The 27,470-nt window shown below is 38.0% G+C and overlaps 1 protein-coding gene across 1 annotated transcript; it reads left to right on the top strand.

Moving 5' to 3' along the window:
• The first annotated feature begins 7,325 nt into the window (after positions 1–7,325).
• On the top strand, positions 7,326–8,060 carry LOC132637469 (uncharacterized). Its single transcript, XM_060354549.1, has 2 exons — positions 7,326–7,703; positions 7,833–8,060. The coding sequence occupies exons 1-2, from the start codon at positions 7,326–7,328 to the stop codon at positions 8,058–8,060; spliced, it is 606 nt and encodes a 201-aa protein (XP_060210532.1).
• The last annotated feature ends 19,410 nt before the right edge of the window (positions 8,061–27,470 follow it).

Genomic DNA, 27,470 nt, shown 5'->3' with positions numbered 1-27,470 from the left:
TATAATTTTCTCCAAAAACCAAAATATTATCTATCGTTTGGCTTAGCTTAGTAAGTGAAAGTTCCATCTTTCTTAATCACCTAATATATTGTTCCCTGTGGGATCGACCGTGACTCATAGTTGGGTAAATTATATTGCATACGACCGTGTACACTTTCTCTTTGAGGAGTGGATTTGGACGTTATCAATTTTGGCGTCATTGCCGGGAAACAATTTGGCGTATTTGGGTTAGTTTGGGATTTAAGCTTGCTTGGTCCAAACTTGTGAATATGTGTTTGTGATTTTTTTGTGTTTCTTTGTGTTAGTTTGTTATTTTTTGTTATTTATTTTTGTACTTGTGTTACTATGGCATCTTGGAATGAAAATGGGTTTGATGGTTGCAACCCATATTTTGATTACCCATGCCTATATTGTGGAGGACCCCACTTTTGGCAAGATTGTGAAAATGCTCCCGGGAGAGAGATGTGTGCACCGTCTCAATTCTATGATGGGAATATTTGCGATATATGTGGTGGTCAAGGTGGACATTGGGGTGATTGTCCTAATTATTTTGCTCCCCCTCCCCCAAGTTGTTCTAACGAAAATGCTAGTTGTGCTTTTGAGTTTGATAGGGATAACAACATGACAAGTGAAGGACAAAGTGCCGGATTTGAACGCATCATGGCAATGCTCCAAACATACTTAGATCGGGAAGCTAAAATGGAGGAAGAGCGAAAGCTCGTCCAACAATCCATTTTAGAAAATGGAGAAGCTATGAAAATAGTGAATGATTCATTTGAGGATGCCAATTCCTCAATTGTCATGGAGGTGTCTACTCCTCAAAATGAATTGGTTGAAGAAGAGATTTCAAGTTTAAAAGATGAGCCCGAACATTCTTGTGACCACAACGAAATTTGTGAAATTGAAGAAATGGTTCAACTTGAAGAAGAAGAGCAAAATCTTGAAAAAGAAATCTCCAATTCTCAAAAAGAAGAAGTTGAGGAAATTTTGAAAAGCATATTGGGGAGGAATGAAAAATATGGGCAAGTCTTAACCAAATTGTGGGAAGAAGTTCAACATGGAGATGATGAAACTATCCAAAAGGTGTATCTCACCATGGATGGATTTTTACAAGAGTTGAACGACTCTCACAATGAAGAAAAACTTGACAAAATGAAAATTTTGAGCCAAGATTGGCTAATGAATCAAGCTCAACAACTTGAAGCCTATGGAAATCACCGTGAAGGCATTTCACGAATGATGGAAGAATTTGTAAAAATGCATGTTGAGCAAAGTCAAGAAGTGGAGCTACTTGAAATTGCTATCCGGAAATTGGAGGCCGAATTGAATGCAAAGATTGAAGCATGTAATGCTCAATATCAAAAGGCCATGGATTGTAATTTTGAGTTGGTTTCCAATGAAGAAGAGGTCAAGATTGATTGGTTTCCAATGAAGAAGAGGTCAAGATTGATTTTCATGAGCTAATGGTGAATTGCCAACCGACCAATCCAAAGATAATGCAAGATGCCGAGATTGAAGAAATGATACTAGAGTTGCACAAAAAAGTTCATGAAATGGTTTTTGAAGACTCTAGTTCATTTTTGGGTGAGGATGTCAAAAATGAAGCGAATTTGAAATTGAAGCGCATTGGACCAAATTCCAACCATTTTTCAACATTGTGCTTGGTTGATGATATGGAAGTTGAACTAACCGAGCCTATGGAGAATTTTGGAGATGAAGAAAAAAGCGTTTTCATTTTGAAGTTTGCTATGCCAAGAAGACAAAATGGCATGCCTCACTTACGGGCCAAGAAGTGCAAAATGCGACACCCGAGAGTTGACCTCTTTGCTTTCCTACCACCGCCTCATGAGCATCACCGGAATCTTGATTCAAAGTTGGGGCGCAAATTCATATCTTCCAAATGGAGGGAAAAGTGGTAAAGGTAACTGTCGTGCCGCGACGTTAACTTAAGCGCTTGGTGGGAGGTAACCCATCGTTTTAAAAATTTTAAATCATTTTTGAAATTTTATTTTTTAGAATAGTTTAATTTATGGTTTTTGACTAATCTGCAAAGTTTCAGAATTTTTGGAGTTGTTTTGAGCAGGTCGGATTTCCGGACAGCTCCAAACCAGTAGCTGCTGAAAATTGCAGCACAACTGTCCAGTTTTTGCAAAATTGAATAGTTTTTGCAAAACTGTCCAATTTCTGCAATACTGTCCAGTTTCTGCAAAAAAAAAAGAAAAACTGTCTAGTTGTAAAAACTGTTACGTTTCTTTTGTCATTGTGCAGTGAGGACACTGCAATGTTTTTAGTCTGGGGTGGCATGTGGTAGCACATTATATTTTGGTTTTGCTTGATTGTGTGCCCTTGCCGAGCTTATTTTGTGACTGTTGGTGTGGCTGTGGATATACATTACAAATGGAACTTGCTCAAATTTCTGAAAATTTCGTTCTTTTGGCATGTTGTGGATTAGTCACTTTTATTATTTTATTTTCTTTCTTAGCTTCTTTCATTAGTCTTTGTAGTTAGGTGTCCTTTGAGGAAAAATATGGAAACTCTTAGCTTGTTTGGTATTAATAGAGTTAGTCTCTTGCATGTGAAATGTTGAAATGCGAATACCTTCCAAAGTTTTTGTGAAAGTTAAAAAGCAAGGTGCATAGGAAAGAATAACCTTTGTGACAACTTTTTGGCTCATTTGGTGACTCTTTACCTACTAGTTAGGTTTACTTTGGATTATGAGATATTGCTCTAGTTGTTCTTGCTTAGGAAGTGAAATTGCTCCATCTTGACTAGTTCATATGCCATGTGTGGTGAGTGTTTGTTGAATAATTCTTATGCTTACTTTTATCATCTAGAACTTGCCCGGTTAGTCTTTCAATGCTAATTTTGATTAGGTTGGTTGGAGAGATGACCTTGGGCTATCTTTGTGATTTTTGAAAAAGCCTCTTTAGCCTTTCTAGCCTACCATTGCATAAATAATATCACTAGTAACCCCATTTGAGCCTATGACATTTTCTTTGATTGCCACATTACAAGTCTTTACTTTTCTTGATGAAACTCTCTCTTTTGAACCTTTCCCTCCTTGAACGTTAAATTGTGAATTTGAGGCCAAAAGCCTAAATTGGGGGTATTAGTGTTGCTTGAGAAGTGGTGAAGATTGATGTTGTGGAAAAGTCAAAAGAAATGAAGAAAAATTTGAAAAATACAAAAAGGTTGCAAACTTTTTGTGCAAAAAAAAATGTATCTTTGTGAAAAAAAAAATTAGAAATCAAGAAAATGGTTGCGCAAAAAGAAGTTGGAATAATTGGGGAAACTAGTATGCAAAGGAAGAAGTGATGTTTTGAAATGAAGAGGAAAGTGGACAAAAGGTTTTGTATACTGTTCAAGGACGGCGTAGTCACTTGAATCCCAAATACTTATCCTACCCTTCCCTAAGCCTACATTACAAGCTTAAAAAGTCCCTATGTGATCTCCAACCGAATGTTCTTGAGTTAGTGATGATTGAAAATAAGGGCAAGCTTATGGTGTGATATTTGTTAGCACTAGAATTTCTTTGGTGAGTGTGAGTGACTTTGTGTATATGTCCCTTGTGTTGTTGTTATTGTGAATATAGTGATTTTGGGACTTTCTTTCTTGTGAGGGCATATGGATTACGATATATTGGTGATGTTGAAAAATTCCAAGTTGAGTCAAATGACCATATCTAGTAAGCTATTGGTTTTGAGTCACTTATTGAGGCTTGAGTGTTGTCGCTTGATTGTTTTGAAACTCCATTGCATTCTTGAAATTGTATTTTGAAATGAGGGAGTTATTTGGTTGAAGTTTCACATGTTTGTAGCCTAACTATTTGTATCAATCAAAGTCATGTTTTTGTGCTTAAAGTGGATCCTCATTGCGATTTTGGTTTTGATTTGCTTGAGGACAAGCAAAGACTTTAAGTTGGGGGTGTTGATGTGCCGTGAAATTACAGAATATTCAATGCTAATTTCTTAAGCTTTTGTAACTCTTCAAGCACTTTTGGTGTTAATTTTCGTGTGTTTTTGTCATTTTGTAGGAAAAGATATTCGGAAAGCATAACGGAGAAAAATGAAGCAAAATAGGCCAAAGACACACTTTGCATAACATGCGAGCCGCATGTCATGTCTGCGGAGCCACAATTCCACCGCATAGCATGACAGGCCGCTGAAGAATAGAGAATTAAAGGTTGCGCAATTTGCGAGATCAACATGCGACTCGCATGTTGAACTTGCGAGACAACAGTGTTAACGCAAACCTTGTCTGAAATCTGGGAAGCCTGAAGTCAAGAGCATAACATGCGGCTACTGAGCATGCTTCGCGTCTCGCATGTTTGTCTTGCGACACAACATGCGAGACGCATGTTGCGCACGCAGGGGTGTTTTTGTATAATATTGGTGCTCTATTCAGTTTTATGTGATTTAGAAGTTACCGGAAGAAACCAAGTGAAAATAAAGTCAAAAAGAGGCCAAACTGGACAGTTTTGCAATAACGGGACAGATTTGCAAAACTGAAACTTTGGGGTTTATTTTGTCATAGTTTTGACTTGGGAAAGTTGAGGAGCTACAAAATAGAGACTTGGGGCATATAATTTTCATCTTTGGCCATTCAACACAAGCTTTGGAGCTAGGGTTTTACACCACACCTTTGGAGGGGAAGATTGGAGCTCGTTAATGATAAATTTCTCAACCCTTTCTTCAATCCTTGATTTGTATTGCATATTTAAGGGTGTTGTATTTTATTCCATTACTTGAATCTTGTTTATGAAATTATTCATTATCAAGTGTTGGATCAAAACTCTTGTTATGCTTATGTATTGAATGATTTTTATTCCTAATGAAGTGGGTTATTGTTTCTTTAATTAATCTCGTTCTTGAATGTTTCCAAAGGGATTTGCTAACCCTAGGACTCACCCATTTATTTCGATTTGAGCTCGAGAGAGGAAGATTGAGGTTGGGAAAGATTAATTAACAAGAATTTGGGTCATTAAAACCCATCTAATAACTTGAGTTAGAGATAGGAAAGTTACTTGAGATATTATTGATTGTGCTTAATATCACACTCTAAGGCTTGAGAAAGCTTAAAGTGAAATTCATTGATTTGGTTGAGAAACTTTCAATGAAATTTAGAAATCATTATCCATTAACATAACCTCGTTCTTAGTTGTAAAATCATAAAATACATAGGACCGTTACTTGAGTGTAATCTCCTATTATCCATGCTTGTGGCCATTGATCATTTACTTGCTTTCTAGGTTAGTTTACATTTCCGCATTAGTTATAATTTTCTCCAAAAACCAAAATATTATCTATCGTTTGGCTTAGCTTAGTAAGTGAAAGTTCCTTACTTTCTTAATCACCTAGTATATTGTTCCCTGTGGGATCGACCCCGACTCATAGTTGGGTAAATTATATTGCATACGATCGTGTACACTTTCTCTTTGAGGAGTGGATTTGGACGTTATCAAAGATCATCCACAGTTTGGTCCGAGCAAAACTCAAGTCTCAGGCCGGGCTGTCCATCCCATTGCAAGGCTATTTCTTACTCTTTTATTTGCAATCTGTATTTCATTATTGTTTATTTTCCGTTCTACAGCAAATCAAATCGCATATCCTTTAAACCACTTATAAATTCAATTGTTACCTTTTTAAGGGGTAAATAGTTTGGCGCCCACCGCGGGGCTAAGGATAATAGCGGTGATTTGTTTGCAAGTCGACTTTCACTTGTTCTTTTGTCGTTTACGTTTGATCTCAGGTTAACAACGACATGTCGAACAACGCAAACAACAATAACCACGACGTTAACCCCAACAATGGAATACCATTGAACATTATGGCACCAGCTGATCCGAACGAAAACCCTTCCGTTGACGCAAGTGTTGCCCACTCGAACGTAGCTGTTCACGACAGCGGAGATACGTCTGCCGACAGGGGAACTGCCCGTGGGGTGAACGGAGAGGAAGGAGACAAGATTAACTCACGTGTGATTTATGATTTATTGCAGGAACAATAGGTAACCATGATACAACACCAAACGACTATCTCTCAACTCCAAAGGAACAACAACGAGGTTAGGGTAGTGGAGCCGAACCGAAGGCCCGCGCCAGTCCGTAGGGAAATCGAGGTAAGCAGCGATTGAGAACGATCGGTGCCTAACGGATCTTCTGAGATAATAAAATGTTGAGGTACTATCTAAACATATCGACTCCAACGAAATGAAGGTGGAAGACTATAATTCCCAAGTGGATCATATTCCGGGTGTACCGCCAATTATGAACGGACCGGAGACCAAGTATATTGTCCGAAGGCCTTTCCCACTGAGCGCAACCCCAAAACTAATACCAAAGAGGTTTAAGATGCCCGATATCCCAAAATATGACGGGACAACGGACCCGTAGGAACATATAACCGCCTACACCTGTGACATAACGGGCAATGACCTGGAAGATGAGGAAATTGAGTCGGTAGAAGATGACGAAATTGAGTCGGTAATGCTGAAAAAGTTTGGTGAAATATTGACTAAAGGAGCCATGCAGTGGTATTGCATACTGCCCCAACACTCCATTCCATCCTTCGAGTTGCTCACAGATGCCTTCGTAAAAGCTCATGCTGGGCCCCGTAAATTGTAGGCAAGAAAGGATGACATATTTAAGATCTTCCAAAAGGCTGACGAACGGCTCAGAGAGTTCGTGACAAGATTCCAGAAGGAGAGGATGTTGCTTCCCCCGGTTCCCGACGAGTGGGCAGCACAGGCTTTCACGAAGCGACTTAATCCCAGAAGTTCTAACACTTCCCTTAAGCTTAAAGAAAACCTATTGGAGTTCGGAGCTATTACTTGGGTAGATGTCCACAATAGATATGAATCCAAGATACGGGTGGAAGATGATCAACTCGAGCTTCCACCCGGTTTGATTAATCGGATTAAAAATTCGGATAGACCAAAAAGGGTAGCAGAGATGAGATTTCAACCACTAAAGGATAGGCATCATCCGTACTCCCAACCTGAAAGGTCCACCTTCAGATCGGATAAGGGAAGGAGTGGTCCCGGTCCCAGTGCAGCAAGAAGTGGCAGGCAAAGCGATTGCGGTTTGGGGAGCAGGGGTTTACAATTAAGAAATAGCTCTGTTGGAGAGGTCCGACACCGGTGAAAGTCCGAAATTATTTGAATACAACTTCAATGTCGATTCGGCAACCATTGTAACTGCGATCGGACACATCGAGGGTGTGAGATGGCCAAGGCCATTACGAATAGACCCCTTACAACGAGATCCGAACCTGATATGCGATTTCCACGGAACACACAGGCACCGAACTGACAATTGTAAAGGACTAATGGACGAAGTGGCACGATTACTAAATAATGGTCATCTTCGAGAATTCTTAAGTGAGGGAGCAAAGAATCATTTCAAGAATCGGGAACCCAGCAAAAACAACAAAACGGAGCAACCCCAACACGTGATCAACATGATCATTAGGGGAGTGGAAACACCCCGAGGACTGATGATGAAGAAGACAAAGTTCTCAATCACCCGAGAAAAAATAACAAGGGACTATGCACCGGATGGATTTATCTCCTTCAGTGAGGAAGATGCGGAGGGCATCATTCAACCCCACAATGATGCTTTGGTAATCTCTATCCTTATTAATAAAACTCATGTGAAACGTATTTTGGTTGATCCAGGTAGCTCTGCCAACATTATCCAAAGAAAGGTAGTGGAGCAGTTGGGACTGCTAGATCAGATCGTACCAACGACCCATGTTCTAAACGGATTCAATATGGCATGCGAAACTACATAAGGCGAGATTACACTACTAGTGAATGCAGCCGGTGTAATCCAGCACATTAAGTTCTATGTCATTGATGGAGAACTGAGATATAATGCCTTGCTTGGAAGACCGTGGTTACACATTATGAGGGCGGTGCCTTCGACCTTGCACCAGATGTTAAAATTCCCAACCTCAGAAGGGGTAAAAATCATTCATGGAGAGCAACCTGCAGCAAAGGAGATGTTCGTAGTTGAAGAAGCTGTTCAAACGTCACAGAAAGCCCCCGAGGATGCTAAATAGAAATCACAGGACGTGGATCTGGCCAGATTCGAAGGGGAAATGGACATAGAAGAGGACGACTTTGGAGTTCCTAGATAATTTGTAATACCCGATGATTCGGATGCCACAAAATCAATGGTGGAAGAACTCGAGCAAATCATTTTGTTCGTCCATCTACCGGATAGAAAGGTATACCTGGGCACAAGGTTATCCTCGAAGCTCAGGAGTAAATTAATTAAATTTATTTAAGCTAATGTCGATTGTTTTGCATGGTACCATTTAGACATGACAGGTATTCCACCCGAAGTGATCGCTCACCGGCTGAGCCTTGATCGAAAAATTGCCTCGGTTAAGCAGAAGAGAAGATCGATGGCCAAGGTCAAACATAAATTCATCGATGCCGATTGTTTTGCATAGTACCATTTATATTGATGATATGCTAGTTAAGTCCCTGGAAACAGCATTCGCAGGAGACCTTCGACATACTACGCAAGCACAATATGAAGCTGAACCCGAAGAAGTGCACCTTCGAACTAGGTTCGGGTAAGTTCCTGGGTTTCATGGTGTCAAATCGAGGTAACGAAATTAACCCGGATAAGATCAAGGCCATCGAGGACATCCGGGTATTCGAGAATGTAAAAGGGGTGCAGAGACTGACCAGAAGGATCGCGACATTAAGCAGATTTGTTTCTCGGTCTTCAGATAAAAGCCACCGATTTTTCTCGTTGCTCATAAAGAAAAATGACTTCGTATAGACTCCAAAGTGTCAGCTGGCCCTACAAGAATTGAAAAGGTATTTATCGGGCCCGCCTCTGTTGCATACACCAAAGGCAGACTAGCAGTTGTACTTATATCTGGCAGTGTCCGAAGTCGCGGTAAGTGGAGTGCTGGTTCGAGAAGAAGAAGGTACGCAATTTTCGATTTATTATGTCAGTAGAACTTTGTGGGATGCGGAGAAACGCTACCCCCACCTAGAAAAACTGGCCCTAGCTTTATTAAGCGCGTCTAGAAAGTTAAAACCTTATTTTCAATGTCACCCTATTTGCGTGGTAATGACATACCCATTAAAAAAAGTAATGCATAAACTTGAATTATCCTATAGGTTGGCAAAATGGGCAGTCGAAGTCAGCAGATATGACATCGAATATAAGCCCTGAACGGCTATAAAGTCTCAAATGTTGGCGGACTTCGTGGAAGATTTTACCCCCACAATGGTGCCTAAGGTAGAGAAAGAACTTCTTTTAACCTCGAGGAATTGGTTCTTATATACGGATGGAGCCACTAATGTAAAAGGGACTGCACTCGATATCGTACTTAAAGCCCCTGTGGGGGATATCATTCGGCAATCCATAAGAACTCTAAAATTACCTAACAATGAAGCTGAGTATGAGGCTATGATTGCAGGTTTGGAGCTGGCCAGAAGTTTGGGGACAGAAATCATCGAGGTAAAATGTGACTTACTCTTCGTCGTGAATTAAGTTAACGGGGTGTTCGATGTGAAGAATGATCGGATGCAAAAATACGTGGAGAAGATACAGGTAGTTTTACACCAATTCAAAGAATGGACTATGCAGCATATGCCGAGGGAACCAAAACACTGAGGCAGATGCATTGGCAAACCTGGGCTCTTCGGTCGGAATCGAGGAATTTAACTCGGGGACTGTGGTCCAATTAATGAACTCCGCCGACGAAAGCAGCCACACCGAAGTTAACATGACAAGTTTAACTTGGGATTGGCGGAACAAGTTCATAGATTATCTGGTGGAGGGAAAATTACCAGTGGACCCTAAGGAGTCGCGAGCTCTTAGGACTAAAGCAGTAAGATACAACTTGATCGAAGGGAAATTATATCGGCGTTCATTTTATGGTCGTTTAGCCAGGTGTTTGGGGCCTGGAGAGACGAACTACGCAATGCGCGAAGTCCATGAAGGAACCTGTGGCTATCACTCTGGGGCTGAATCGTTAGTTTGAAGATTGATTCGAGCCAGTTATTACTGGGATCATATGGAGAATGACGCGAAAAATTTCGTTTGAAAGTGTGATCGGTGTCAAAGACACGCTCCTATGATCCATCAACTGGGAGAATTGCTTCATCCAGTATTGTCCCCGTGGCCATTCATGAAATGGGGAATGTACATTGTTGGCCCTTTACCTTCGGCACCAGGTAAGACTCGTTTCATTTTGTTTATGACTGACTAGTTTTCTAAATGAGTTGAAGTGCAGGCCTTTGAAAAGATATGTGAAAAGGAGGTTATCAATTTCATATGGGATCACATCATATGCCAGTTCGGTATCCCAACTGATATCACCTGTGATAATAGCCGACAATTCGTGGGTAACAAAGTCAATAACTTTCTCGAGGGCCTGAAGATCAAAAAGATAATGTCCACTCCGTATCATCTGAGTGAAAACGGACAAGCAGAATCAATGAACAAGACTGTCATTCAGAACTTGAGGAAACGGTTGGATGAATCCAAAGGCAGGTGGAAAGAAATTTTTCCGGAGGTACTATAGGCGTACAGAACTACATCGAGTCAAGCACCGGTGAGACGCCAATTTCCTTGGTATATGGAGCGGAGGCTCTGATAACCGTTGAAGTCGAGGAGCCAAGCCTAAGATTCCAATCCTCTAGTCATGAGTCAAACGACGAAGCTATGGTAGTAAAACTCGATTTAACGGAAGAACCATGCGAGGCAGTGATAAGTTGGTATTTTACCAACTTATCTCTTCTTTAATCTTATATTTTTGCTATGTTTAATTGAGAAAATAGTGCATTTAATATCGTTTACATCTATTTTACAGGTTTTGATGTGATTTAGAAGTGATCAGAACCAAGTGCAAATAAAGTCAAAAAGAGGCCAAATTGGACAGTTTTGCAAAAACAGGCCAGATTTGCAAAAAACGAAAATCAGGGGTTGTTTTGGTCTAATTTTGAGTGGGAAAATTTTGGGACTACAAAATCAAGCTTGAAGACATTATTTTTCATCTTTGGCATAAAACATAAGTCTTGGAGAGCTAGGGTTCCAACACCCACACTTGGGGATTGAAGTTTTGATGAGAATATTTTTAACCCTTTACTCATTTCTTCAATTCTTTGCTATGTATTGAATATATAAGTGTGTAGTATTTCATTTCTATACTTGAACCTTGTTTATGGGAGTATACATTGTTAAAGTTTGGATTGAAACTCTTGTTTTGCTTATGTATTGAATGATTTTTATTCTTAATGAAGTGAGTTAATGTTGTTTTAATTATTATTTTTCTTTAATGTTTCTTAAGGGAATTGCTTATCCTAGGACTCGGCCATTTATTTCGGTTTAAACTCGGAAGAGGCAAACTCGGGATTGAGAAAGAATAATTAATAAGAATTTGGGGCGTTAACCCTCATCTAATGGAAATCGACCTAGGGATAGGTGACACCACTTGTAGTCATATTCGGGTGTTCTTAATGCTCCTAATTGCTTTAGGGATATTCAATTAGGTAGTCTAGTTAGTCTTCGGAAGAAGCTGATTTAGAGTTATTATCCGAGGCTAAGTAATATAAACTCACCATTATTTGTAGATCATGAAATACATTAGATTGTTACTCGAGGGTAGTTTCCTTTGTATCCATTCTTATGGCCATTGATCGTTTTATTTGCTTTCTAGGTTAGTTTACGTTTTCACAATTAGTTATAATTTTCTCTCTAAATAACCTTTAAGTGTTTGGCATAACTATTGTTGGTGATAATTCCTACTTTTCCTAATCGCCTATATATTATTCTCTGTGGGATCGATCCCGACTCATAGTTGGGTAAAGTATATTTGCATATGACTGTGCTGATTCTAATTAATATGGTGGATTTGGACGTTATCAAAAATGGCGCCGTTGTCGGGGAACAATTTGGCGTATTTAGGTTAGTTTGGGATTTAAGCTTGCTTTCTTTGGTCCAAATTTGTGAATACGTGTTTGTGATTTTTCGTGTTTCTTTGTGTTAGTTTTTTTTTTTTTGGTTATTTATTTTTGTACTTTTATCACTTGGCATCTTGGAATGAAAACGGGTTTGATGGTTGCAACCCATATTTTGATGACCCATGTCCATATTGTGGAGGACCCCATTTTTGGCAAGATTGTGAAAATGCTCCTGGGAGAGAGATGTGTGCACCGTCTCAATTCTATGATGGGAATATTTGTGATATATGTTGTGGTCAAGGTGGACATTGGGGTGATTGTCCCAATTATTTTTCTTCCCCTCTCCCAAGTTGCTCTACCGAAAATGCTAGTTGTGCTTTTGAGTTTAATAGGGACAATAACACGGCAAGTGAAGGACAAAGTGCCGGATTTGAAGGCATCACGGCAATGCTCCAAACATACTTAGATCGGGAAGCTAAAATGGAGGAAGAGTGAAAGCTAATCCAACAATACATTTTAGAAAATGGAGAAGCTATGAAAAGAATGAATGATTCATTTGAGGATGTCAATTCCTCAATTGTCATGGAAGTGTCTACTCCTTAAAATGAATTGGTTGAAGAAGAGATTTCAAATTTGAAAGATGACCTAACAATTCTTGTGACCACAACAAAAGTTGTGAAAGTGAAGAAGCGGTTCAACTTGAAGAAGAGCAAAATCTTGAAGAAGAAATCTCCAATTCTCGAAAAGAAGAAGTTGAGGAAATTTTGAAAAGCATAGTGGGGAGGAATGAAGAATATGGGAAAGTCTTGATCAAATTGTGGGAAGAAGTTCAACATGGAGATGATGAAACTATCCAAAATGTGTTTCTCACGATGGAAGAATTTTTACAAGCTTTCGACGACTCTCACAATGAAGAAAAACTTGACAAAGTGAAAAATTTGAGCCAAGAATGGCTAATGAATCAAGCTCAACAACTTGAAGTCTATGGGGATCACCGTGAAGGCTTCTCACGGATGATGGAAGAATTTCTAAAAATGCATGTTGAGCAAAGTCAAGAAGTGGAGCTACTTGAAATTGCTATTCGGAAATTGGAGGCCGAATTGAATGCAAAGATTGAGGCATTTGATGTTCAATATCAAAGGGCCATGGATTGTAGTTTTGAGTTGGTTTCTAATGAAGAAGAGGTCAACATTGATTTTTATGAGCTAATGGTGAATTGCCAACCGACCAATCCAAAAATAGTGAATGATGTCGAGATTGAAGAAATGATACTAGAGTTGTATAAAAAAGTTCATGAAATGGTTTTGGAAGACTCTATTTCATTTTTGGGTGAGGATGTCAAAATTCATGCAAGTTTGGAATTTGAGCGCGTTAGACCTCATTCTAACCATTTTTCAACGTTGTGCTTGGTGGGTGTTATGAAAGTTGAACTAATCGAGCCTATGGAGAATTTTGGAGACGAAGATCAAAGCGTTTTTATTTTGAAGTTTGCTATGCCGAGAAGACAAAATGACATGCCTAACTTAAAGGCCAAGAAGTGCAAAATACGACATTTGAGAGTTGGTCTCCTTGTTTTTCTACCGCCCCATGAGCGTTATCATGATCTTGATTCAAAGTTGGGGCGAAAATTCATATCCTCCAAGTGGAGGGAAAATATATATATATATATATATATATATATATATATATATATATATATATATATATATATATATATATATATATATATATATATATATTTTGATCATTCTACCAAGTTTCACAAATTCTGGAATTAAATTGTTCATGATTTGAGGAGTTGGAGTGACACAGTTCAAACTGGAAAAAAAAAGTGACACAGTGCAATAAATTGTACAAAGCTTTCTTCAGGTGGTCTGTTCTTTATCTTGAGCCTAGTAAAAATTGCTACTTTAAACCAAAACCACAACATGCCTCATCTTATTTCCACACATCACACAGGTTTGCATTCCCATGCCCAGGTAAGTGTACACTTTAACACTTCAATGCCTATGTCCCAACTCTTCCCTTATTTCCCAAGACTGTGCTTCTCTTTCCAATTGGTAAAACATTCCAGCCGACTCCCCTGTTCCTCGCACCAGTCTGCCACCATCTCTGTACATCCTCAAACACGCCAACAATCAGGTAAGTTTCTACACCCTCTCTTCTCTAGATTTCCTTTTTCTCTCTCTCCCCTCAATTTCTTTTCTAGGTGAATTTTTGTTTCTTTTTTATGGGTCAATTGATGTCGAATTTTGAGGTCACAAATTGTGAAATTTTGGTGTTGTTGGATGATTGGGATGAAGTATGATTGATTGAACTATAATTCCCATTAAATTGGGAGGGTGATTCAAGTAACTAAGTGTATCAAAAAGCTTGTTTAAAATGTTGCATGTAAGGTGTTTGATGAATTGTCTGAGAGGTGATTTCATTCGCCCGTGAAGTCTGAGTAACCGAGCGCTATTAGAAGATGCGTAGAAGTAAGTGTAGGGTGGTCTAGGCGAGATTAGGAGCATTGAATATTTTGTGTCCTTTATGAAAATTGCGTCCTACTACTGTGGTTATGGGCAGAATAGTGAATTATTCGTAATTGTATGGATGAATTTTCTTGTGATAGTTTGATCATGACAAGCAAAAGAAAACAAGAGAATGTGCTAATAGGGAGCCTCTATTAACTTTGGTTTTCACTTTTTAGTTTACATTGAGGACAATGCAACATTGTAAGTTGGGGGAGGCTTCATTTTGATAGATATTTTTGTGATAGGGTGTGATATGTCATGATGGATGATAATTTGGTAGATTGATTTTATTTTGGTATTTTTTTAATGACATTTATATTAGTATGATTTTTTTTTATTACTATCTTCTTTAGTTTTTTGTAGTTTAGTTATAGGAATGGTATTGGGATGTGATTTTTGCTCCTTGAACAATTTTGGCTTACTTGGTACCAACACATTTAAACCTTGGCATATGAATTCTTGATTTTTGAAAAAGAAAAACGATTGAACTAAGAATTCTTGTTGTGACTTTTAGACTCAATTTCTGACTCTTACTTTCACTAATTAGTCTCTTTAGGCTATGAGTGACTTTTTGGGTTCATTTGTTTCAATTGGTTCTTGGATACATATTCTACTTGAATTTTCATGTGCCATGTGCAGTGAGGTTTATTTGTGAGTTCTTTTGCATAACTTGTGGTCTAGAACTTGCCCGGAATGTGTTTTAAGGCGAAATTCTAGATTAACTTGGTTTGGAAAATGACATTAGGCCTTCCTTGGATCGTTTTTGTGCCCCTTAATTTCCTACCCTTCTATATTTTCCCTAGTCAATCCCTTTTGAGCCTTTAACCTTTTCTTTGGCAATCATGTTACAAGCTTTACCCTTTTGTTCTTCATTGACCTATCTTTTGGCATCCTACCTTCCTAAGTGTTTTGGAAGTGCAAATATAGGCTAAAAACCTAAGTTTGGGGGTTGGTAAAATGTGATGTGAAAGTTGCTTGAAAGGTGAAAATAAAAAAATAAAAAAATAGCGGTCTTCCTTAAAATTTTGAAGAAAAAAAAAACAACAACAACAAAAAGAATGAAGAAAAAGGAAAGGAAGAATAAAGAGTTGTGAATAATGGGAAGACTAGGTGGCGAAATGAAAAGATGAAGAAAAGGGTGGAGAAGTTTTAAACGAAGTGTGCTTTCATTGTTAAAAATTGTAGTGCTTAGGGAGGTTTTGAGTCACTATTTCCGAATTATGTCCCTACCTTAACCAAAAGCCTACATTACAACCCATTAAGTCCTAATTGATTTTAAGCCAAGTGTGTCTACATTAGTGGAGAAATACATGAAGGGCAAGCTTATGGTACTACTTGTGTGCATATGAACATCTTTGTGTGATAGAGAGTTAATTCTTTCTATTTGATATTGTCACACCCCGACCTTACTATGGTGTGATGGGCACCCGACCCCACATTCGGAGCCGAGCGAACCCGCTGACTCTTATTACATGCTTAATTTCTTTAGACTCTTACATCAATAAGAAGTGAAAAACATAGTAAAGCTTTCAAAAATTTTCCTTTCATTGTACTCAATTCAAATAAAATCTATCATCACATGATACTCGTAACATGAAACAGAATAACACATCGGCTGGTGGAGCCGATTACAATGCCGACATTCTATACCCACGACTCTGTCTGCAAAGTCTCTAACTTCGAACAAGACATCATAGCATAGTACTCTGACCCGGTAACATTCCAGGGCAAATGGAGCTTGCCAACTCCGCGGGAACATCTTCTATAATAGCTTCTACTTATCTGGGTGTACCTGCGCGGCATGAAACGCAGCCCTCGAAGAAAGGGGGTCAGTACGAGCAATGTACTGAGTATGTAAGGCATGAATAGTAACATAGTAAGAGATGTAATTATGAACAATAACAGAATGGAGATATAGAGCATATCATGGGGTAAAAGAGTAACCTGTACATATGAGGGCCTTTTTGGGGCGGATGTCATGCATGCTTAGCTTTCTTTGAAAAACCTTTCTTGTGCATATATAGAAAATAGAACATATCATAGCGCCGAAAACGTCGGCTCCCCCACATATGTCCCGCGTCCGGGCATCCCGCGTCCGGGATGATAAGTTACACCAACTGACCAGGTCGCAATGCGTCTATAGCGCCACATATGTCCCTTTTCCCCATATTCTCCATATACATATACATATATCAGGTCCATGTGTCATATACATATATCATATAAGCAGCATGCATGAGAGCCCAAAGAAAGTCATGTATCCATCGGAGTGACGTAAGGTCGGTAACCTCCGATTACATTATGGAATAACCATGGTCACTTTGTCTCACCTTGAAGGAACAATTATTATAAGATGAGACTAGCAACGAATAACATCGTACATAAACCGATACCCGAAGACTCAGAAACAAGTTTCGGGTCGATCCGATTTAGTATAAGAAAGTTATGAGCGTTTGAAGTACAAAACCTTCTATGAACGTTTCAGAAGCTATTTTTGGAAAATCAAAGCAATAATCATACTAAGTACCTTTAAACATGAAATCATTCTAATGATAGTCATCATAGAAACATTCTCATCATTGACATCATCAATGTCATTGTAAAACATATCCATCGTTATTGTCATAAAATCTTACAAAATCATAAACCTCTGTTTTGGTAGAATACAGACACTTTGGAAAAAACATTTACGAGTTATTGGGAAGAGAATCATGCCTTGGAATCGTAAACATCTAACTTTTGAAAAACAAGTAAGATATGGAAACAATTTTGAAATCATAACATCGGGATCATGCCTTTGAAAGAAAGGGAAAAGCCTTAACATACCTGCTCTACGTCCTATTAGCTACGCTTAATTGTCCAAGCTCGTTATCGCTATTGTACATTCAAGAAGATTTACATAATCATTAGATTCATCGTCACACACACTTGTCTTAGTCTTTCAAATGAATTCATTTATATTCTACCGAAATTTCGGCAGCATTTCCCCGGTAAATACACCATCCCCGAGAATCTAACTCGGCCAATTTATCAACAACAATCCGAGAATTCATCTCGGCCACATTATCAACAAAAATACCAACAATCATACTAACAACTTTACTAATCAATCCAAAATATATTCTAACATTAACAACTCTTGTCGCACAATTCAACGGCATTTCATTTATATTCAATTCCATCACATATAGTCAAGCCAACATCAATGCTTACACATTCAATTACTTGCCCAAGACTTTACAAACACAATTCAAGAATACTTCAAGCAAGTCATACAATATTCAAAACAATCTAGCCAATATGTCATTTCACCCGAAACCTTCCAAATGCAACAAGAACCATAACAACACACTTCCTTCTTTCAAATTCAATTACAACAACCCAACTTACAATCTTCCAAACACATGTCTCATTTCCAAATTCATGAAGTATATTTACAACCTACACATTAGCAACTCTATTCTTATAATTATAAGGAACCATGCTAATGTCACATTAACTTTTTCCATAATCCACAAACGATTACAACTTCATTTCCAACCATTAAATCCTCATTTTACATCATAGAATCCACAACTACAACAATCAAAATACTAAATAAAATCAATTCATCATATCTCACCCACATAGCTCCTATTCGGCCAACTCCCACACATATATATTTCATGAATTTCATCCACTTCTACACACAACAACATGCATAAATCAACCATAACATATATAAAAGAAGATTGAACCTTACCTTCCTTCACTTGTCTTCTTACTTGGCTAGGGTTTATAAATCACCCAAATGAATGCTTGGCTTGCTCCAACAACTCCCTCATGTTAATTAGGGCCTTCAAATTAGTTGAAATGCTAGAAGAAATTAATTTTTCTTGATCAATTTACATGGCTCAATTTTTGCCAACCTTGGCCGAACCCCCATCTCTTCTTCTTCTCTTTTTTTTTTTTTCCAAGCTTCTTGATTTAAAATGATGACTATGTATTATTTAGTCATCAATTATATATATATATATATATATATATATATATATATATATATATATATATTGAGGTGGACACATGTCCCCTTTCTCCATTTTTCTTGAAGTTTCTTGAAAATAAACTAAGAAGACTAATTGTCGTCTTATGCAAGCTTTGGTCCATATCTATTTATAATTAGCCCCCATTTAATAAAATATGGCATGTGCCATACGACCAACATGGCTCCTCCAAGAACCTTCTCGAATATTTTGTGAAATTCCCATTTTCCCCTTAGTCTCCCTCAATATTACCATGAACCCTTTTGCGAATTTCCCTTTTTAGCCTTAGCCTTTCTCAATATTTTCATACTAATAGTATTCATAAATAATATTCATAACCAACTTGTACATTAAAATAATTTTTTGAAAATGGTCTTGCCCTTAACTCACCACGGCTATCTCGAAATATCCGAACGTACAAAATACGGGTTATAACATCCTCCCCCCCCCCCCCCCCCCTTAGAACATTCGTCCTCGAATGTTCTATTGATCTTATGGGGTCTGGTGGCACTTCGGGGGGGGGGGTCCCTTTACAGTTGTCCTTTTCTTCATGCCCATTTCTTATCTTTTACCCCATTTCTTTTACAATCGAAATCCTCGGTCTTTACATAAATCCTTATTCCGTATTATGGTTTTCTAATCCACTGCGCCAACTCCTTATCCTTGTCCTTCCTAGGTCATCTCTTCTCTGTTATTGTTTCGTTACCATACCTTAACAGAAGCCATATCTTTGGCGCGCAACCTTCACTTGACGATCCAATATGGCCATCGGCCGTTCCTTGCCCTCATACTCCTTGACACAAGTATACTTGTTTTTTATTTCTTTTTATCGGCACTCTGGCGTGAATTCCTTACAAATATGGTTGAGCATCGCTTCACGTCGATGGTTCATATGATTTCATAGGGTATATTCTCATGCTCCATATAATTAATGGTTCATGAACTACTTTCTAGTATCCAATGAACTCTCTTATTTCCTTCACAGGCGCTGCGTTCTTTCTTTTAAAAATTTCAGACTACCAATGGTTGATACTTTCATTATAATAGTCGTTGTCATCAAAATATCCTTTGAGTCTGATATAATATGTTCTCCCCCCCCCCCCCTTTTAAGGGGCTCCTTATACGCCAACCGTCCTTTTTGAAGTCTTCATTTATACCTTACTCCTCGTCTTCCTTTCCAACTCCGTGCACAACATATCGAAACTTCTTACCATAAGTTTTTCTTTCATTTCGCGCCCATATCATCCTTTTTGTCAACATTCCCATATATTCTTTTTATTCCTTCGACTAACCTATTAGTATATCTTTCCTGTTTTCATCCTTAACCTTCCTTAGGTTCCTTCCTCCTCGAACACTTTTCTTTTCTTGTTATTTGCCGTATGGGTTCTGAAGTTCGTGAAATATTCCTTTTTAACGCATAAATCTGTCCTATTCTTAGGTCACCCTCTCAGGAAAGCTCTTCCATGTCCGAGGCAACCACATTAATATGGCTACCCATTTATTCCTTCATATACCTTTCAAGGGCCGAAATCATCTAACATCATCACAAGGCCTAATCTCTCTTTCTCTTACTTCACATCCCCTGTCCTAGTCACTATTCCTTTAGCCCCACTTATTGATATTGGTTCTCGAACTTCACACATTCCTCTTTTGTCCCATATTACCACATTTTTTCCCTTTCATGTGCCTATCTTTGAATTTTTACCCAAGTCGTCTCGTGCTTTGCCGGTATTTTCTCTCGAGGCTTCACCCACGGAGGTTCCTTACCTTTTTCCCTTTTTCTGACATTTTGATCTCTTTGTCTTTCATTAACTCACTCTCTTTCTTTTCCAAATATCATTGTTTTAAAATTTTCCAATCTCAACCTATAGTGAAAGTGACATCAACTTACCTTGTAACACTTGTACCATTTATTTTTTTGTTGTCACTTGAACTTCGGTACCCTTACTTGATTAATGCCTTCCTTACCGTAGCGCCGGTTGCTGGAACTCATATGTCCACCGATACAATCATATGTGGGATATCCTACACATTCATATATATATATATATATATATATATATATATATATATATATATATATATATATATATTTACTATCAACTAGCCCACAAAATACCTCCAAACGCTATTCTAGCCTATCCTGATTCCCGAGCTGTGACGCACTCTCTGTCTCTTCATCAATCTAGTCTGCCTCGTCCTACGCATCTTCTTATGGTCTCCAACCATCCCATATACTCTAGTTTCTCTTAGGCTACTCTAGCTTCTCATTTTTCTTTTATGTCTGGATATATGGAATTTCTTGCATACTTCCCAGGGGGTCACCCACCCTAAAATTGCTCCCACCTTAGCACGCTTAACCTTGAAACTTTTACGGAATCCGGTGCCTTAATGCTGATATATTCGCGTCCACTTCCTCGCATGACCTTTATTATATGATCTGGAGCGAGTCGAGGTCTTACAGGTTCCGAGGCACCCGCGTAACACGTCTTTCTCTTTTACAATTACTATTTTACCCTTTTCAATTCCCAGTGTTCACCTTTCACTTATGTGTATGACTACTTCCCGTCCTGGACTTCCAGATTCCCGATGGCAGCGAACATACCTTCGTCGCCGTTACTTATGCATACCCGATTATTTGCCAGTTCAAACTTCCACTCACCATCCTTACATAATAGTCTACAACAAAATCGATTGTCGATTTTCTGAATCTTCCAACAGACCTTACTCTTACTAAACCTCGGATGTTATCCATTTTAATCCTCTGCGCTACTGATCATCTTTCTCACAATCATTTTTCACGCCATACCCAAATCCGTAGCTTCTCTAAAATATCACATCCGGCTTATTGTCTATTTACAATAGTCCCTTTCCACACTTCTTCCTGTTAGGTGTACCTAGTTAAATGACCTGATTTTGAAAGGATTTTGACCGGGTCCCCTTTACCATTCTTACTATTCAAAATATTTACACAGCAAATATCGACAATACCTCACAGAACATATGGCTATATGACACATTTCAGCCATCCAGTGTTTCCAGTTTCAAGTAATAGAACAAATATATCAAGGCTTACTTCTATAACTTTCCATATCATCACTTATCTCCTTCCGTTGTATGTAAGGCTCATAGAGGGAATCTCATTTTCCTATGACTTGGCTCTATCGCACGATCTAAGAAAGAAAGAAGGTCAACAATCCCTAGATGCCCTGTAGCCTCCTGTTTATAAATGTGGCTGGCTTCACACCCATAAACAGGACCCTACTGGACACGACTTTGCAAACAACCCCTAGGACGACCTGCTCTGATACCACTTTGTCACACCCCGACCTTACTAGGGTGTGATGGGCACCCGACCCCACATTCGGAGCCAAGCGAACCCGCTGACTCTAATTACATGCTTAATTTCTTTAGACTCTTACATCAATAAGAAGTGAAAAACATAGTAAAGCTTTCAAAATTTTTCCTTTCATTGTACTCAATTCAAATAAAATTTATCATCACATAAAACTCGTAACATGAAACAGAATAACACATCGGCTGGTGGAGCCGATTACAATGCCGACATTCTATACCCACGACTCTGTCTGCAAAGTCTCTAACTTCGAACAAGACATCATAGCATAGTACTCTGACCCGGCAACACTCCAGGGCAAATGGAGCTTGCCAACTCCGCGGGAACATCTTCTATAATAGCTTCTACTCATCTGGGTGTACCTGCGCGGCATGAAACGCAACCCCCGAAGAAAGGGGGTCAGTACGAGCAATGTACTGAGTATGTAAGGCATGAATAGTAACATAGTAAGAGATGTAATTATGAACAATAACAGAATGGAGATATAGTGCATATCATGGGGTAAAAGAGTAACCTGTACATCTGAGGGCCTTTTTGGGGCGGATGCCATGCATGCTTAGCTTTCTTTGAAAAACATTTCTTGTGAATATATAGAAAATAGAACATATCATAGCGCCGAACAACGTCGGCTCCCCCACATATGTCCCGCGTCCGGGCATCCCGCGTCCGGGATGATAAGTTACGCCAACTGACCAGGTGGCAATGCGTCTATAGCGCCACATATGTCCCTTTTCCCCATATTCCCCATATACATATACATATATCAGGTCCATGTGTCATATACATATATCATATAAGCAGCATGCATGAGAGCCCAAAGAAAGTCATGTATCCATCGGAGTGACGTAAGGTCGGTAACCTCCGATTACATTATGGAATAACCATGTGATACGCTCAAATTACACCTATTAATGGCGTAAAGCGGACGTTGTCAAATATAGTAACCCAACAAGGTTGGGGTCGAATCCCACAGGGAATATGGAGAGAAAAGAGTACTAATCGTATGCGATACCGGTCTTTAAATGCTTTAATCCTATTCCGGATAGTTTGAATTGATTGTTGAATAATGTAATTTAATACTTTGACTTAAAATGTAATTAATGTGTGAGAGAGAGACTAAGGTTTTGTTCCCCAATTTGATTAGATATTATGCTTCAGGTTTCAAAGTGATATACTTCTAATGGTTGTTCTATGAATATGCACTTGGTCTCTTAAAGACTTCTTAATGTTTCCCAACAGTTAAGCAGTATTTCCTCTTTATGATTCTTCCGAATATAAAAGAGTTACAATCGAAGAGCGACCAATGATGCCAATTTAGACTTATTCTTATTCCTAAGTTAGTCTATTAAACGAGGGTTAACACCTCGAGTCATTGTTATTCAATCTTACCAATATTGACTCTCTTTCCCAAGAAAAGTCAATATAATGGCTTCGGCTAATGCTTGCAATCATTACCCAACGTTACAACTCAAAGATAGAATAAATAACAACAACCATTATGCATATATCAATAATAGAAACCCATTCACATAATACCAATCATGGGATTCACAACCTTAGAATTGAAATTAACTACTCATAATGTTTCTTGACAGAAAAAGCTTAAAGATTAACATAATACACTTACAATACTAATACAAGATGGAATGAGAGTGAAGTTGTTGCCTTAAATGCCCCAACCACTTCAAGATTAAAAACCTAGGGTTTATGCCTCTAAAATAAAATCTGAATAATGAATTAAAACCCTACATTATGTATTTATAGAGCCAAAAATCGCGCCACGTTTCTGGACAAAAATGCCCTTACGCCGCATTGTTACGGACCGTAACTCAGGTTACGGTCCGTCCTTCATTTCGTCATTTGACCACTTTGACGTTACGACCACCATGCGACGGACCGTACCCTGTGTTACGGTCCGTCCTTCTGAAGCGTAAGTGGTGACAATTACTTGGCAACTCTCTGGAATTTTGGATGATGTTACGGTGAATGGTTACGGACCGTAACATGAGTTACGGACCGTAACACTAAACCGTAACACTGAAGGTTTTATTGAAACTCTCTGGAAATTTAGCTCATGTTACGGACCGTAACATGAGTTACGGACCGTAACACTCCACCGTAACACTGATGGTTTCAATGAAAACTTTCTGGAAATTTAGGCCCTGTTACGGTTCAAAGGTACGGACCGTAACATGAGTTACGGACCCTGTTACGGTCCGTAACATGAGTTACGGAGCGTCGCTTAGCTCCAATTTGTCCGTTTTTTCAGCATTACTTCTCATTTCCGATCCTTAGTTAATCAACCCTATAAAACACAAAAATAACATAAGAAACAATGTAAAAACACTTAAAATCAAGCAACATGTCTAGTTACAAAGGCATAAAATGTGCTAAAATTCACGGCACATCACCATGGTCGCTTTGTCTCACCTTGAAGGAACAATTATTATAAGATGAGACTAGCAACGAATAACAATGTACATAAACTGATACCCGAAGACTCAGAAACAAGTTTCGAATCGATCCGATTCAGTATAAGAAAGTTATGGGCGTTTGAAGTACAAAACCTTCTACGAATGTTTCAGAAGCTATTTTTGGAAAATCAAAGCAATAATCATAGTAAGTACCTTTAAACATGAAATCATTCTTATCATAGTCATCATAGAAACATTCTCATCCTTGACATCATCAATGTCATTGTAAAACATATTCATCGTTATTGTCATAAAATCTTACAAAATCATAAACCTCTGTTTTGGTAGAATATGGACACTTTGGAAAAAACATTTACGAGTTATTGGGAAGAGAATCATGCCTTGGAATCGTAAAGATCTAACTTTTGAAAAACAAGTAAGATATGGAAACAATTTTGAAATCATAACATCGGGATCATGCCTTTGAAAGAAAGGGACAAGCCTTAACATACCTGCTCCACGTCCTATTAGCTATGCTTAATTGTCCAAGCTCGTTATCGCTATTCTACATTCAAGAAGATTTACATAATCATTAGATTCATCGTCACACACACTTGTCTTAGTCTTTCAAATGAATTCATTTATATTCTACCGAAATTTCGGCAGCATTTCCCCAGTAAATACACCATCCCCGAGAATCTAACTCGGCCAATTTATCAACAACAATCCGAGAATTCAACTCGGCCACATTATCAACAACAATACCAACAATCATACTAACAACTTTACTAATCAATCCAAAATATATTCTAACATTAACAACTCTTGTCGCACAATTCAACGACATTTCATTTATATTCAATTCCATCACATATAGTCAAGACAACATCAATGCTTACATATTCAAATACTTGCCCAAGACTTTACAAACACAATTCAAGAATACTTCAAGCAAGTCATACAATATTCAAAACAATCTAGCCAATATGTCATTTCACCCGAAACCTTCCAAATGCAACAAGAACCATAACGACACACTTCCTTCTTTCAAAGTCAATTACAACAACCCAACTTACAATCTTTCAAACACATGTCTCATTTCCAAATTCATGAAGTATATTTACAACCTACGCATTAGCAACTCTATTCTTATAATTATAAGGAACCATGCTAATGTCACATTAAATTTTATCCATAATCCACAAACGATTACAACTTCATTTCCAACCATTAAATCCTCATTTTACATCATAGAATCCACAACTACAACAATCAAAATACTAAATAAAATCAATTCATCATATCTCACCCACATAGCTCCTATTCGGCCAACTCCCACACATATATATTTCATGAATTTCATCCACTTCTACACACAACAACATGCATAAATCACCCATAACATATATAAAAGAAGATTGAACCATACCTTCCTTCACTTGTCTTCTTACTTGGCTAGGGTTTATAAATCACCCAAATGAATGCTTGGCTTGCTCCAACAACTCCCTCATGTTAATTAGGGCCTTCAAATTAGTTGAAATGCTAGAAGAAATTAATTTTTCTTGATCAATTTCCATGGCTCAATTTTTGCCAACCTTGGCCGAACCCCCATCTGTTCTTCTTCTCTTTCTTTTTCCAAGCTTCTTGATTTAAAATGATGACTATGTCTTATTTAGTCATCAATTATATATATATATATATATATATATATATCTTCTACCAACACAAGGTGGACACATGTTCCCTTTCTCCATTTTTCTTGAAGTTTCTTGAAAATAAACAAAGAAGACTAATTGTCTTCATTTGCAAGCTTTGGCATGTGCCACACGGCCAACATGTCCCCTCTAAGAACCTGCTCGAATATTTTGTGAAATTCCCATTTTGCCCCTTAGTCTCCCTCAATATTACCATGAACCCTTTTGCGAATTTCTCTTTTTACCCTTAGCCTTTGTCAATATTTCCATACTAATAGTATTCATAAATAATATTCATAACCAACTTGTACATTAAAATAATTTTTGAAAATTGTCTTGCCCTTAACTCACCACGACTACCTCGAAATATCCGAACGTACAAAATACGGGCTATAACAGATATCTCATTTGTGTTTTGAATTACATTTTCTAAGTGTGGGATTCTCTCTTGAGTGTGAGGGCACATGAGAATTTAAGTTGTGAATTTGTTCCATTTTCCAATTGAGAGGAATGAACAAAAGAAAGTTATTTTGTGATAATGAGGAAAATTTTGAAGCTTTAGTGTCATGACTTGATTGCTTCTTTGATTAACTTGGTGTGTGAGCACTTGAAATGAAAATGAAGTTTTGAGAAGAAGTGGGTGATTCATATGTTTTGGATTAATTGGTTTACCAATCAAAGTTGTGTTTGTGTTTAAAGTAGACTTTTTGACTTGATATAATGTTGGTGTACTATTGAGTCGATTCCTTAGAAGGAGATTGTATGTTTTTAATTGCTTGAGGACAAGCAATAGTTTAAGTTTGGGGGTTTGATAAGTTGGTATTTACCAACTTATCTCTTCTTTAATCTTATATTTTTGTTATGTTTGATTGAGAAAATAGTGCATTTAATATCGTTTACATCTACTTTACAGGTTTTATGTGATTTAGAAGTGATCAGAAGAATCCAAGTGCAAACAAAGCCAAAAAGAGGCCAAATTGGGCAGTTTTGCAAAACTGAACAGTTTTGCAAAAACGGGCCAGATTTGCAAAAAACGAAAATCAGGGGCTATTTTGGTCTAATTTTGAATGGGAAAATTTTTGGACTACTAAAGCAAGCTTGAAGACATTATTTTTCATCTTTGGCATAAAACACAAGTCTTGGAGAGCTAGGGTTCCAACACCCACACTTGGGGATTGAAGTTTCGATGAGAAATTTCTTAACCCTTTACTCATTTCTTCAATTTCTTGCTATGTATTGAATATCTAAGTGTGTAGTATTTCATTTCTATACTTGAACCTTGTTTATGGAAGTATACATTGTTAAAGTTTGGATTGAAACTCTTGTTTTGCTTATGTATTGAATGATTTTTATTCTTAATGAAATGAGTTAATGTTGTTTTAATTATTCTTGTTCTTTAATGTTTCTTAAGGGAATTGCTAATCCTAGAACTCGCACATTTATTTCGGTTTAAACTCGGAAGAGGCAAACTCGGGATTGGGAAAGAATAATTAACAAGAATTTGGGCGTTAACCCTCATCTAGTGGAAATCGACCTAG

This window comes from Lycium barbarum, chromosome 4, assembly GCF_019175385.1.
Source record: "Lycium barbarum isolate Lr01 chromosome 4, ASM1917538v2, whole genome shotgun sequence".
Classification (NCBI taxonomy): Eukaryota; Viridiplantae; Streptophyta; class Magnoliopsida; order Solanales; family Solanaceae; genus Lycium; species Lycium barbarum.
Note: the sequence above shows the minus strand (reverse complement) of the source record. Positions and strands in the feature narration are given on the sequence as shown.

Bases quoted from the DNA above. Each gene is read 5' to 3' on its own strand.
- LOC132637469 (XM_060354549.1), top strand. From the start codon at position 7,326: ATGGACGAAGTGGCACGATTACTAAATAATGGTCATCTTCGAGAATTC. The intron at 7,704-7,832 runs GTAGTGGAGCAG...GGTGTAATCCAG, and splicing joins CCAACATTATCCAAAGAAAG to CACATTAAGTTCTATGTCAT.